The sequence below is a fragment of the Catharus ustulatus genome, chromosome 9 (genome assembly GCF_009819885.2).
Source record: "Catharus ustulatus isolate bCatUst1 chromosome 9, bCatUst1.pri.v2, whole genome shotgun sequence".
Classification (NCBI taxonomy): domain Eukaryota; kingdom Metazoa; phylum Chordata; class Aves; order Passeriformes; family Turdidae; genus Catharus; species Catharus ustulatus.
The window spans coordinates 33,054,182-33,069,610 of NC_046229.1; the positions used below are offsets into that span (position 1 = coordinate 33,054,182).

At 44.6% G+C, this 15,429-nt stretch overlaps 1 protein-coding gene across 2 annotated transcripts in view; it reads right to left on the reverse strand.

The window, feature by feature from the left end:
• RABGAP1L (RAB GTPase activating protein 1 like) overlaps positions 1–15,429 on the reverse strand; it is a 298,612-nt gene that overhangs the window by 114,153 nt on the left and 169,030 nt on the right. For both annotated transcript variants that reach the window (XM_033067687.1, XM_033067688.1), the window contains exons 16-17: positions 4,434–4,508; positions 619–744 (exon numbers count right to left, since the gene is read on the reverse strand). In XM_033067687.1, coding sequence (XP_032923578.1) covers positions 619–744; positions 4,434–4,508 — 201 coding nt within the window. The remainder of the gene's footprint in view (positions 1–618; positions 745–4,433; positions 4,509–15,429) is intronic.

The window sequence follows — 15,429 nt, forward strand, 5'->3', positions numbered from 1 at the left end:
TTTCACTGTGCCAACAGAACACGGCAGAGCTTAACAAACTGTAAGTAACTCCTTATTAGTCAGAATAACAATGTATAATATTTGCAGCCCTTCAGTTATGCTAAACTGCTTGATGAAGTAATTCCACCTGAAAAAAGAGCAGTCTCTGAAGAGACAGTAAAACCTGCCCAGTGGTCCACACTTGATTGCTATTTCATAAGCATCAGGATGTCCTGATTTCCTGACCTCTTAACACCCACACAATTCATGGAAAGTAGGACACTGATGGAGGCAGTCCAAATGATATACTGGCCTCAATAGCACAGAGACATTCTCTCTAAGGAACATCAGAAGTAAGAGAGGGAGCAAGCAAAGGTGGGGAGCAAATACCTGCTCTGTTTGGATACAAAGATTAACTGCAGAAGTGGTGTATCAGACACAAAAGAAACTAGAAACAAATCTGACTCATTATGTTTGTATTCAGCTATTAAACTTCCTTGCTTTGCCTTACCCCACCTCTATAAGGAAAGGGGGTTTTATTGTCCACCAACTTTTGGAAGCAAAGCATTAATCTCTTCTTCATGCCAGTATTTCCATTTATGAAAAAAATCAAAGGAGAATCTGTTACTCTGGCCCCACCTGCATTAACTTCTCCAGTTGGAAAAATTTGCAATGGAGATCTTCGAAGTTATTTCTGTAGAGGTCCCTCAAGCCATAGTCATACATTATTTTCACAAATACGCAGAATGCCTGCTCCTCTGGCATCTGTTTGGAAAAATGCACAAAAACAAGGTTAATAACGGAGCTAAGGCCATACATGCCTTACGCAGACACACACACTTAAACACCTTATGCACAATGAATTCAGAATGAGGAATGTATTAAAATGTTCAGCCAAGTACTGTGAATGCCAAATTAACCAACTAAAATCTCAGTAGGACTATTCTCCTTGATGAGCACCTGGATTTGGCTCTGTAAGGCCTTCTTTGAAGAAAATGTGGGATTATATCACAGGTTCATGTATGTCTACATCCCTACAGCAGCACAACTGTCAGCAGTATTCCTTTTGTCAAATAGGTATGAGAATAACTAGTACACAATTCTCAGGCACACAAAAGCAATTTAAAAATAAAAAACCAATGAAAACAAAACAGAAAGGTAACAACTCATGACTATGATGTCTACTGAGAGATACTTGGTTAAATGGGAAAAATTCAGGAGAACTAAGGTACAACCAACATCTAGAGAGAACAATGCTCATCTACTTTCATCCAAACCTCAGGACATCAAACTTTGAAGTCGGGGTTCCCACAACTCCATCTATTAACATGCTGATTTTTTCAGAAACCCTACATCCACAATCTCAGTTTCATTCTGACCAAAATTTCTCATCCAACAGTGGTTTGGAAGGTGGTACTAACACAAGTTGTCTGAGCCACTCTACACTTCCATTTGTTAGCTTGAGCCCACTGAATGCTGAATTGGTGGAAAGCCCTGTGTCACTAAACCTCCACATCATCTTCCCCTGTGCCTTCAGGTAACATAATAATGACAGGCACAAACAGAATCCAAATCAACCTTTCCATCACATTAAAAAATGTGCTTTCTTTTGGAAGCACCAGATTGTAACAAATGAAAACAACTGCTGAGAATCAAGAACAACACTTGACCTTTTAGTGTATTCACTCATTTGGCCTACCGCCAGCTTCTTATCAAATATCGGCTACAGTTAAAAGCTCTGCATGTTCTTCAAAGAGAATTTTAGGCTCTTGATATTTCACTTCAGGGCTCATCTTATGCTCAGCCCATAATGGGCCATGGGCAGTTTCATTTTCATTTTCAGACACCATGAAGGAAAGTAACTGGTTAGCACAAAGTATTACCAGATTGGTTGATGTCTATCAGTCTGGGCTTGATTTACCCAAGACGAATTCTGAGGAATTTCAAAACTCCTAATCACAATTTAACAGGATGGAACGATCCTGACTGGCAGCATATAAAAGTCACAGACAAAGTAAAGGGAAGAAATAATTGTATCCTGACCAAAAGGCTCATTGAGACACTTTGCTTCCCCCTTCTCTAAGCATTTCACTTTAATATCCTCTTATGAAACCAAATGTTATGAAGGGCATATGAAAATGAGCGTAATTTCCATTTAGCATTCCCAGTGTACAGGGCACCTTCTTCCAGCTCCAGAAACACTAAAAAAGGAGTTGATTCTTTGTAGTAATGATAACATAGAACTGAGGTAGAGAGGCTGAGGTATTACTCAAAAGTTAAGAATGTGACACCCACACATTTCTAAACAACTCTAGTATTGAAAATGGCTCCTTTTTTCAGTGGAACTTCAAAATCCTGCTTTGGGTAAAAAAGGTAATTGTAAAATAAATTAGATAAGCTATTTTACAGTATATGTTGGTCTGAAATAATGGGACTAATTCAGGTTTATTCTTAAAAGATCTAAAGCTTCTCTGCAACACTGTCGTTGTGTATCAAGACTTGAAGGAATCACAGCTCTCACTAAGAATTACAACTTAAACTACAGTAATTTCACGAATACAAGCCGCACCAATTTGACCAAAATTTTGGTGGAAACCCGGAAGTGCGGCTAATATTCCGGGGCGGCTAATCTATTAACAAAATTCTAAAAGCTGCCAACACGGAAGTGAGAGCCCGCGGCAGCCCCAAGCCAAGCTGGAGCCCGGCTGGCCCCGGCAGAGGTGGGAAAGCCTGGCAGAGGCGGGGCCAGCAGTGTGGGGGGTGGGCGGCAGAGCCTGAGCCAGCATGGCGCGGGAGCCCGGGAGAACTGGGGCTAGCAGTGCAGGGGAGCATGGCAGAAGCAGGAAGGCCGGCGGGTGGGGCTGCCTGGCAGCGGGGGAAGCCCAGCAGAATCGGGGCCAGCAGCGTGGGGGAGCCCGGCGGTGCGGGGGCCTGCAGTGCCGGCCAGGGCGAGGAAACGCGGCGGCGGTGCAGACGGGAGGGGGCGGCCGGCGAGCCTGGTGGCGGCGGCGGCAGCCCTGCCGGCGGGGCGAGCGAAAGCACCGCTCGGCGAGCGAAAGCGGCGCTCGCGAAAGAAGCGCCGCTCGGCGAGCCGAAGCGGCGCTCGCGAAAGAAGCGCCGCTCGCGAAAGAAGCGGCGCTCGCGAAAGCGCCGCGAGGCGGGGCGGGCGCGGCGCGGGGCGGGCGCGGCGCTCGCGAGGCGCGGCGCAGGGCGAGCGAAAGCGGCAGCGGGGCGAGCGAAAGCGGCAGCGGGGCGAGCGGCGAGCCCGGCGGCGGCAGCCCTGCCAGCCGGGCGAGCGAACGCGGCAGCGGGGCGGTGCTGACGGGAGAGGGGGGCCAGCGAGCCCGGCGGCGGCGGCAGCACCACCCGGCCAGCCCCGCCGAGCCGTGGCGCTGAGCTGGGCCACCCGACCCCGTCGGCAACCATGAGCGGGTCGAGCCTTCCTGGCCCCACCCCGAGCCAGTAAACCCCGCTATGCCGCGATCCTGTTACTAATTGGCCAATTTGTGAAAGCTGCGCACGGATTCTCGCGACGAACGAAAGTGCGGCTAATATTCGGGGTGCGGCTTATCTATTGACAAAGACAGCAACATTGTCGAGGCACCGGGGGTGCGGCTTATAATCCGTGCGGCTTGTATTCGTGAAACTACTGTAATCTGAATTTGACTTCCAAATGTCTTAGGAAGTGGATGTGTAACATACACGACACCAGCAGCTGTCTCAAACCCACACTTTAAAAGGTATTTCAATCCTGACTGATAATTTACTAATTAAAACCTGAGAGAAAAATCAGGCAAGAACTTGAGTAAGAATTGTGGTTGAGCTTTGGGGTCGCTTATTCAGATAGACTTTCTCTCAATAAATACACTATTTGAATCTGCTGCTTTGATGTAAAGCATCTTGCACCTATAAAAATTATGTATTTATTTATCTATCTCTGGACATATACCCATGTGTTTATAAAGGAGGACACAGATCAAATTTTGTGCAGTTTTTGATTACAGACTAAAACATCAAGGTTAAAGATCAGCCTTCCCTCAGAAGATATTATAAAATATCCCTAGGAGAAAAAATCTCCCAAAGAATTGACTACATGCTTTGATGAGCTGCTCTGAGAATGTCTCACTGAGTTAAATTCCTCATAAACACAAAGGGAGTTCCCTTAGGTGACAACTAAATTAAAAAAAAAATTGATATGTAACAAATCGGTTTCAAGTTTTCACACAGAAGTACTTGAGGATTTAACAGATTTCTCCCAGACAAAGGAAATCTACATTCATGAAGATAGAGGCCATTACTCTCTACGGCAAAAATCAAAAAAAGGAAAATTAATACAGGCAAATAATTAACAGTGAATATCTGTCAAACTTGATTTTGATAAACAGCTGATTTTACATGATTTTACACCTGCATTGGTTTCAAATATCAAAGCTTTCATTTTGCAATAAACTCACATGAAGTAGAAGCACAGCTGCAAGGAAGGACTGTCCCTGGCAATAGCCAATGTCTTCATCATAGACAGAATAGGCCTAGAAAAAGAAAAGTCAAACTGTATTTAAAATGCATACAGGCATCACCAAACTGTGTTCTCATCAATGAGCTATTCAGGACACTTCCTTCCAGTGTCTGAAGGGGCCTACAAGGAAGTTGAAGAAATACATTCTATCCGGAACTGGAGTGACAGGACAAGTGGCTTCCTATGGACAGAGGGCAGGGTTAGATGGAGTACAGTAATTTCATGAATACAAGCCGCACCAATTTGACTAAGATTTTGCTCCTAAACCGGAAATGCGGCCAATATTCAGGAGCGGCTAATATGTGAATAATTTTCTGACATTTAAAACCTCAGAAGTGCCAGCCAGAGTGCCGAGTCGAGCTGCTGCAAATTGTTACAAATTGCTACTCTCTTGCACCGCGGGTGGAGCCTGGCTGCCTGCAGGCAGCACGGGGGGCGGGGAGAGAGGCGGGAGAGCTCCCTACCACAGCCCGGGGGAGAGACGGGGGGGCCCCGCGCCGCCATTGCCGCGGCCCGTGGAGGCGGCGGGGGACCCGGGCCACCCCTGCCGCGGCTCGGGGAGGCGGCGGGGGGCTCCGTCCCTGCCTGCCACCACAGGGCAGCGCCGGGCCGTGGTGATCGAGCCCAGTGGCAGCAGCGGCTGGCCCCCAGTGGCCCCGCCGAGCGGCAGCGCCGGACTGGGCCACCTGGCCCCATCAGCAGCCCCCCCTAGCGGGCCGAGCCTGCACAGCCCGAGCTGAGCCAGTAAAACCCACCCTGCCGCCATTCTGTTACTATTTGGCAACTTTGTTGCACGCGGGTCCTCGTTGCGAACGACAGAGCGGCTTATATTCAGGTGCGGCTTATTTATGGACAAAAAACGAAATATTTACCAACACCCAGAGATGCGGCTTATACTCAGTGCGGCTTGTATTCGTGAATTTACTGTATTGGGAAGAAATTCCTCCCTGTGAGGGTGGTGAGGCCCTGGCACAGGGTGCCCAGAGAAGCCGTGGCTGCCCCTGCATCTCTGGCAGTGTCCAAGGCCAGGCTGGATGGGGCTTGGAGCAGCCTGGAACAGTGGAAGGTGTCCCTGCCCATGGCAGCGGGTGGAATGGGATAAACTTTAATGTCTCTTCCAGCAAACACCATTCCATGATTCTCTATGTATTACTACTCAGACTAAAATCATGTAGGGGGTAAAACTGTAACCACTCCCATTCTTTCAGGGCTTTTCTACAAACACCCATGGGTCACTCTCAACCCTCAGATGCTGTAGTTCTAAATTATTATTTTTATTTTTCAATCAGCCTGAAAAGAGATGGATGCAATTTCTCTTCACCTAAATCAAGGATAATTCTGTTCAGGTGAGTAACGATAGAACTTTACCAATGTAACAAATGTAACATATTTGTTAAAAAACAGGGTAGTTTGAGCTGTGGGGAAAGTGAATGTTTCTTTTTGGAAAAACAAGTTCTGACATTATGCAAGTACAGGACTTAAGGTTAGAAAACTGCTGAGAACTACTCTCATCTGAAGATTTCATCAGAAATAATTTTTCCATGCCCTTGTTATGCTGAAGAATTAACAAGACTTACTTTCCTATGGTATTACAGACATGCTTTTTCTTACTCTTAAAAAATCCCCAAACTAAAATACCTAACCTTTCCTTTATTTTTCCAAGATGAGAAGACAGATACTGTTTTTAAAGAGCTGTCAGAGGACGTTAAAAATCTGTGGAAACTTGAGAAAGTCTAAGCAGCAGCAGCATGACTGACATCAGAGAAATCCTGAGAGAATAAGCAATGTACTGAGGCCACAGCCAGGGAAAACCAAAGCAAAGGAGCCACAAGGATGAGAAGATCCACTTTTCGATCTGATGGGGAGAATGTAGTATTTGTGAGGAATTCTGAAATGACTCTGAAAAACAGGATTTTTGTAAGTGCAGGCTGAGTATTCCTTTAAAGGTCACTGTTTCTGAACAATTCAGCTATACATTTCCTTTGGGAAAAGCTGACCTGGGACTTGAAGCTCTCTGCCCTTTGTACTGCTCACCAGTCTTTTGAAAGCTGTTAGATGGGATTAGTTAGGAGTTGAGTGAAAATAATCTCAGCCCATTGCTCAGTTTCAGTCGACAAGAAAATTCAATAAGTCACAGAAATAACTGGAAAATGTTTAATGAATCATCACAATCTAGAGTGTACAATGGCAGATACAAAATTTAATTGGGAAAAAAAGGATGGTCTCTATAAAGAAGTTAATTATCTACTAAGTACTAAATTCACAGAAATTACTTTAGATGCTTAAATTAATATTTTCTATGACTAACTAGAATCATTCACTGAGTCTTTATCGATTTCCTCCCCAGATGTGTCAGTTTACAGATTCCTAACATCTTGTCTCTGTAGCTTTCCTAAATGATTCCTGGTTTTGGTAAGTCAGCTCCACTTAGAAACAGATGCACAACAAAGTAACGATTTAGTAACGGAATCACATGATCGCGGGGTTTACTGGCAGGTGCTCAATTTGCAAACATTTTTCACAGATTGGCGTAGTCTTTAAATGCAGCCCTAGGGGCCCTCCCCGTGCCGTGGGCGCCGGCACTCCCACCCACCCCCAGCGCCGGCGGGCGTGGCTGGAGTGGTTTGGCTCGGCTCGGCTTGCTCGGCTCCCGCAGCGCTGCCGCGGCTCATGGTTCGGTGCACCTGTGGCATGGCCATGGTTCATGGCTTGGTGCTCCCACAGCGCCGCCCCCCCTCGTGGTTCGGCACTCCAAAGGGGCCGCACCCCCTCACGGCTCAGTGCTCCCGTGGTGCCGCCCCACCTTGTGGCTCGGCGCTCCCGCGGGGCTGCCACCCCTAGCAGCTCGCACTTCCAGGTTGGCAAATTTCCGAACTTTGTACATATATAAGGCGCTCCGGAGTATAAGGCGCACTTCCGGGTTCAGACCAAAATTTTAGTCAAAAGGGTGCGCCTTATATGTGGGAAATTACTGTACTTTAAAAAATCCAGGCTGGAAAATTACCATCAACTTATCAATGCCTGGGGGTTCTCTGTTGTGAGAAGTATTATAGTGAGTAATTTGCTGAAAATAGCAATAAATTAATCCAAAGAAATTATTTTAAACTAAGTATTGAGAAACTAACACATTGGAGAAAACAAACTGCTTCCAAAACTGACATAGATTGAAAAGTACAGAAAGTTGTAAGAAATAAAAACATATTTCTTATGAGATTCTGAAAGAAGTTGAAGTTGTAGCAAAAGAGGGAAAACAAGAAGGGCACAAAAAAAAATCCTCACTCTGCAGTTAAAAACAAAAATATGAAGACAAAGTTTCTCATAATCAACATCCTAAACACATTTGAGCTTGTAATAAATCCATTTCAAAAACATTCAGAGCAGCAAGGCAAAGCCTCTGCTTGGAAAATATATGATCAATGTAAGAAAGCTGTATTTAATCTCCAGCAGAAAATCCCCATGAACTTTCTCTGCATTTGTTTTATTTGTTTTATTGTTTTTATTTGTTTTATTACAAAAGAATCACAGTATTTGTCAACCTGCTGGAATAATTTCCAACAGGGGATGTGTTGAAGGATCTGTGTCCAACAGAATATCAAAAATGATCATAAAACAAGGGGAATAAAATTACTGAAAAATTTATTGAAAAAAGACAGTATTCATTCAAAAAGTTTGAGAAGTAAACTGATAAACCACTAATTGCCTAATTAAAACAGAAGAGATGAAAAAGCTGAAACTTTTCTAAAAAGATCGATCCCAAGAACTACAAATCAGCAAGTATTTAATAATTTGGTTTAAATAAAAATCTGAACTTAATTAATGGACACTGCCTATAGAGGAGAAAAATATCAAAGGGCCCCAGTAAAAACATGTACAGTAATTTCACGACTATAAGGAGCACCCTTTTGACTAAAATTTTGGTCTGAACCCGGAAGTGCGCCTTATACTCCGGAGCACCTTATATATGTACAAAGTTTGGAAATTTGCCAACCTGGAAGATCAAGCTGGGAGCCGCTACAAAGAATCAAACCCCAAACACTGACAAAGTGTCTTGGGTTACAATCAAGGATGTGATCAAAGTATCTATTCTATTACTATCTGTTGTGACAAGGTGGGGCAGTGATCTTTATCTCTGTGGGAGATACTCTGCTAATGGGCCACCCATTTGAACTAGTAGGCCATTGTTCTTTATCTTTGCACCCCCCATCCTTCCTTCAGGGAGTTATCTTCTGCTAATTGCCCACTGAGTCCCACTGTGGGACTGATAAAATTACTTTATCCCATTGAGAGTTGCTTCAGCCAGGGGGGAGAGCCAAGCTTTTCTTACCTAGTTAAAAACTGAAATTCTGGGACACCAAGTAGCCCTTTCTCTACTGGACTCTAGAAAAAAAAGAGATTTCTCCACATCACTGCTAGACCTCTGGAAGGAAACTGCACCTTCTACAGAACCACTGCTTCAACTAAACCACATCTGTCACTGCAAGAAGACTGCAGCCACTATTTAATCAAACTGCTACCAACACCCTGCCTGACAGTGTGTCAGGTTGTACTCTGACTTTGTCAGGGTTTGGAGTTTGTTTCTTTGTGGTACTGTATTTCTATTTTAAATTCCCTAGCAAAGAACTGTTACTCCTAATTCCCATATCTTTACCAGAGAGCACCTTGATTTCAAAATTATAATAATTTGGAAGGAGGGAGTTTACAGTCTCCATTTCAAAGAGAGGGTCCTGCCTTTCTCAGCAGACGTCTGTCCTCAAACTAAGACACAAAGTCAGAGCACAACCTGACACCCCATCAGGGTGACACTCGTCAGTCAGGGTGCTGGTAGCAGTCCCATTAAATGGTGGCTACAGTCCTCCTGCAGTGACAGATGTGGCTCAGTTGAATCAGTGGTCTTGTAGAAGGGTGCAACCTCCCTCCAAAGGTCCAGCGATGATATGGAAAAAAAGTCCAGTCTTCCTCTGGAGTCCAGGGAAAAGAGGGGGACTTGGTCTCCCAGACTTTTAATTTTTATCTAGGTAAGAAAGGCTAGGCTCTTCCGCCTGTCTGAAGCAACTCTCAATAGGATAAAGTAATTTTATCAGTCACACAGTGGGACTCAGTGGGCCATTAGCAGAAGATAACTCCCTGGAGGAAGGAGGTGGGGGTGCAAAGATAAAGAACAATGCCCTACTGGTTCAAATGGATGGCCTATTAGCAGAGTATCTCCCACAGAGATAAGGATCACTGCCCCGCCTGGTCACAACATATAGCGATAGAATAGATACGTTGATCACATCCTGTATTTTAATACAAGACAGCACGGCTGGCGTGATTGTAACTAATCCGTTACTTTGTTGCGCACGGATCCTCGCTGCAAAAAAAAAAGTACGGCTTATAGTCTGGTGCGCCTTATATATGGACAAAGTTCGGAAATTTGCTGTCTCCTGGAGGTGTGTCTTATAATCCGGTATGCCTTACAGTCGTGGAATTACTGCAATTCTTAAAATGCCTTTGAAGCAACTAAAAACAATGAAAAAAATTAACTGCTTGATCCACTTCTTCCACTTTTAAAAAAATTTTCTGGATATTTTTGAAATTCATTTCCACCAGGTCTTTCCTCAAAATCTGATCTTGACAAGCAGCTGTCATCATATACTTGGACATAAACTTCAGTTCTGCATCAGAATTAGATCAAAGATTCTGCTCTTAAGTCAAAATATCCTAATCCTGACAAGTAAAGATTTAGTTTGTAATGAAGCCTCTAAAATCTACATGATTTCATTGCATCTACCCAATGCAAAGAGACTTCGGAATCTTAAGGTACATCACAATTTCAATTCTACTATTTTATTTTTAAGCACCTATACGATTTGATAGTGCAGAAATATGTAAATAACCAGAATACAGTAAATTCACGAATACAAGCCGCACTGAATATAAGCCGCATCACTGGGTGTTGGCAAACATTTTGGTTTTTGTCCATAGATAAGCCGCAACCGAATATAAGCCGCTTTGTCGTTCGCAGCGAGGACCCGCGTGCAATTAGTAACAGAACCGCGGGAGGGCGGGGTTTACTGGTTGAGCTAAGGCTGTGCAGGCTCGGCCCGCTAGGGGCCGCTGACGGGGCCAGGTGGCCCAGCACAGTGCTGCAGCTCGGGGCCGGCCGCCACTGCCCCTGGGCTCGGTCACCCCGGGTCGGCGCTGCCCCGCGGTGGCAGGCAGGGACGGAGCTTCCCCCGCTCCTATGGCAGCGGCGGCGGGCGGGGACGGAGCTTTCCCGCGCCCGTGGCGCCGGCGGCGGGCAGGGACGGAGTTTCCCCGCTCCTGCCGCGGCGGCGGCGGGCGGGGACAAAGCACCCCGTCGGCTCCCCGAGCCGCGGCAATGGCTGCGCGGGGCTCCCGTCAGCTCCCCGAGCCGCAGCAATGGCGGCGCGGGCTTCCCCCCCCCTCCCCGGGCCGCAGCAATGGCGGCGCGGGCCTCCCCCCCCCTCCCCCGGGCCGCAGCAATGGCGGCGCGGGCTTCCCCCCCCCTCCTCGGGCCGCAGCAATGGCGGCGCGGGCTTCCCCCCCGCCTCCCCGGGCCGCTGTAGGGGCGGCCTGGGTCCCCCCCCCCTCCCCGGGCCGCGGTAGGGGCGGCCCGGGTCCCCCCTCTCCTCCCCGGGCCGCAGCAATGGCGGCGCCGGGCCCCCCCCGTCTCTCCCCTGGGCTGTGGCAGAGGAGGAAAGAGAGTTCTCCTGCCTCTCTCCCCGCCCCCCGTGCTGCCTACAGGGAGCCAGGCTCCACCCGCGGTGCAACAGAGTAGCGATTTGTAACAATCGCAAAATGCCGACTTTGCAGCTGCTCGGCTCAGCACTCTGGCAGGCACTTCTGAGGTTGTATTAGCCGCTCCTGATTATTAGCCGCATTTCCGGTTTAGGAGCAAAATCTTAGTCAAATTGGTGCGGCTTGTATTCGTGAAATTACTGTAATCTTAAAAATACCACCATAATATTTTATCATTAACTAACGATCTAAGATTAACTATTTAAGATTTATGACTCTAAGAAACTTTCATTTTCCACACGAATGTAACAACAAGGCAAAATTCCAAATTCCCTATTTCCATTGCAATCATTGTAACTCTGCATTTCAAGAGAATGGGATTTCTCCCATGACAACCTGCAACATGTCACAGTTTTTACCTTACTATACTTTTTAGGTCTTGAGGAACTTCCAATTACAATTCCCCAGTTAACTGAGATTTTAAATATTCTGTGTCTCATAAATGGGATTTAATGAAGGTTCTGACTTGAAGCCTATTTTCATTCATTTTAACTAAATGAAGGTCTCACAGAATTGGGACATCTTTTTACTAGCTATCTGTATTCTGAAGAGAATGTATGCAGTTATTAGCACATCATCATTAGAAACTGAATTCTATAGAAGCAGAGTCTTCTTAAAGTCAATGACAGAGAACCACCTGCACCTTGTGAAAGGGAACCAAGAATCCAGGGCCAGGTAGAAATTCTTCTCCAAAATAATAAAGAAAGAAAAACCTCCCATGATCAGACTCTTCTGTAGACAGAGAAATTCCAAGTATATAATATATACAAGACAAAGGGAAAGATGGCTGAACTTAAAACCTGTCTTGGGTTACAGTACAGAATGTGATAAAAGGTATCTATTCTATCACCATCTGTTGAGGGTGGGGGCAGTGATCCTTATCTCCACGGAAGATATTCTGCTAATGAGCCATCCATTGAAACCAGGCGGGGCATTGCTCTTTATTTTTTTCACAACTCATCCTTCCTCCAGAGAGTCATTTTCTGCTAATTGCCATTGAGTCCCACTGTGTGACTGACAAACTTACTTCATGCCATTGGAAGATGCTCCAGCCAGGGGGAAGAGCCCAACATTTCTTACCAAGATAAAACAGAGGTTTTGGAGCACTAAGGGAGCCCTTTCTCCACTGGACTCCAAAGGGAAACGAGACTCCTCCACATAACCACTGGACCTCCGGAAGGAAACTGCACCTTCTACAGAACCACTGCTTCAACTGAATCACATCTACAAAGGACTACAGTCACCATTTAATGAGACTGCTACCAACACCCTGCCTGACGGGGTGTCAGGTTGTACTCTGACTTTGTCAGGGCTTGGGGTTTGTTTCTTTGTAGTACTGTATTTCTATTTTAATTTCCCTAGTAAAGAACTGTTATTCCTAATAACCACATCTTTGCCTGAGAGTCCCTTGATTTCAAAATTATAATAATTGGGAGGGCAGGGGTTTACATTCTCCATTTCAAAGAGAGGCTCCTGCCTTTCTTAGCAGACACCTGTCCTCCAAACTAGGACAAATCTCAGTTTGGGATTTCTGTAACTTCTGTCCATGAGTGCCAGCAGATTTAAATAAGGAAGAGAAAAGGTTATGCCTCTCTATGATCTCTATGAAATGACCAAGGGAAGCTACTCAGTGTTTAATACAGACATAGCTTTGTGCTGAAGTCTGCTTTAGGAGACTTTAAAGACTTGCATGGTGTCTGAAACTCAGACTGTCTCAGGAAAACATCCATACTTCGATGCAGACTTTTCACCCAACAAGGTATTTTATTATATGCTCAGTCACTAAATAATTTTACTAACACTAAAATTTAAAACTCCATACCTAAATTTATTATAAGACTAACAGTCTGCATGTAATAATATTCCTATGGGTGCAGCACTGAGTATGTATCACATTATAGAAGGAATTTCTGCATTAACTGAAAACCGTATTTCTAGACATTAGTTATACATTTATGGAGTATCATGAAGAGGCACTTGGCTGTTACACAATATGCCTCTGCCAGAGCTGGGACAGCTGAGAGAAAGAAGAAACCTTCACCTTCCATCAGGCAGGACCCCAAACAGACTATTCCCATTATTCAGGATTCCAGAGATGACCTATCCACTGGTACAAGCTCAGCAAAAATCCCATATGTAAGAATAGCGCTGCTGAGCACAGATGCATAGAGAAGGATCCTTATTAAAATGTAAAGGGAAGAAGACAAGGTAACACGAAAAATCATTTCAATGAAACTACACAATATTTACTAGCACTGCTCCTTCAATCTAGAAGCAAAGAAAATAAAAAACTAAAAATAGATAAAAAATAATTTGTAACTGATTGTTTTTATCTGAAAATTGGTAAATAGATTTCTGCAGGGACAAAAGAGATCTGCTCTTTGACAAATAATTACACTTGAACAAACACTGAAACTTCCCATTTGTAAATCTAAGGAGATACTAAGGATTGAAAAATGTGGAAGAATACATTAACAGTGAGGTGACTATCTGAAAAGGAATGCTGCAATGAAATGGAAATGAAAATGTAAAAAACCTATGAAAATTAGACTTTCAGCTTACAGGCCAGCATTAAGCAGCAGCTCTGCTGAAGCATAACCCATCATTCACAGGTTATCACGGGCATAGAAGCTACTGGTTACAGAAGAGCAACTCAAAGATATTTTCATATTCCAATGTACAGTAATAAAAGCTAAAACACCCCATAACAGGTCCCACTCAGTGTTAGCATTGCTAGAAAGCACTTTGTTATTCTGTCTGCTAATGTGGGTACCAAAAACCAGACATTACAACAACTAAAATGCAGTGTTTGGTCTACAGCAAACCAGCGACCACTCTGATCCTGCACCTAAAACCTTCAGGCAAGTGAGAGTGGGATTAGGAAAAAAAACTATAAATGATCCACAAAGGGATGAGTATTTAGTAACGAAATATGTCCCGATACAAACTAACACCAACTCTGCATCTTGGAGAAGCAATTCAACCATTTTCTGAAAAACATAGTATCTGTTTTCCCATTCTGCTCAATCTGAGCACCAACTGAGCTCACCTGATCAATCTTCCTGCACCATATTCCTTTTCGCCATTAAAGTCACAATGGTTGGTTGCTGAATAGGAGTTACTTCAATCAGAAAATTAGGGAAAGCACATCTTGTGTTAAATTCTACACTGCACACACTCCAGAGAACTGAGAGGATTAATTCTGCCAGGTGCTCTGATTCCCTGGAGCATCAAGCTGTAAGTATGTAAAGAGCATAGAAACAGGCACAGCACTATTCAGTTATGCATTGTAACACTGAGGTGAGCTCTTTAAACAGAGCTAGAATTTGCAGAGTATTTAAACAGAAAGCAGGCAAGAGGCAGCAGTTTTCCCAAAGAATCCTCAAAATTTGCTCTGTGAAAATCTAACTTAAGTGCTGTCCTCAAGTGAAATCTCCAGTCTAGAAACTCTTTTCATTCCTTATCACCACTGTCAGTCCTAAGTTTATTTTTAGGTACTTTGTCACATAAATGTTCTGCAACAGAAAATGTTTCCATCTTTGCTGATTTCCTACTGTTCTGAAGAGGAGATAAAAGAGTTGGGAAAAAACCTGGTAGACCTGTTAAAATGAAGCAGTGAGCTTTTAGTGATTTTCCTTTTTATCTGACAGCTCAGATCCTCTCTCACTTCAGTGGAGAATCAAGAAAATGGTCTTCAACTTTCTGCCCTCTCATTTGAGGACAGACTCTTGCCAGCCACATTCAATAATCCCATTCTTCAAACTTCTTGTTTACACATTATAAAAAGGGTCAAAGTACCCAGCACCTCTGGTAAAAGTTATTCTAAGTAATACAAAGCTGCCCCATTATTACTTTCAACAGAGATTATTACAGTAATTTCAAAACTATAAGGCGCACCAGATTATAAGGCGCACTTCCGGGTGTCAGCAAATTTCCAAACTTGGTCCATATATAAGGCGCACCGGACTATAAGGCGCACTTTTGTTTTGCAGCGAAGATCCGCACGCAACAAAATAAGGAATTAGTAACAGCTCGGTGGGAGGTTCTTGCGGCATGCGGCTCTGCTCGCGGTTCACACTTCTGGGTTGGCAAATTTCTGAACTTCGTCCATATATAAGGTGCACCGGACTATA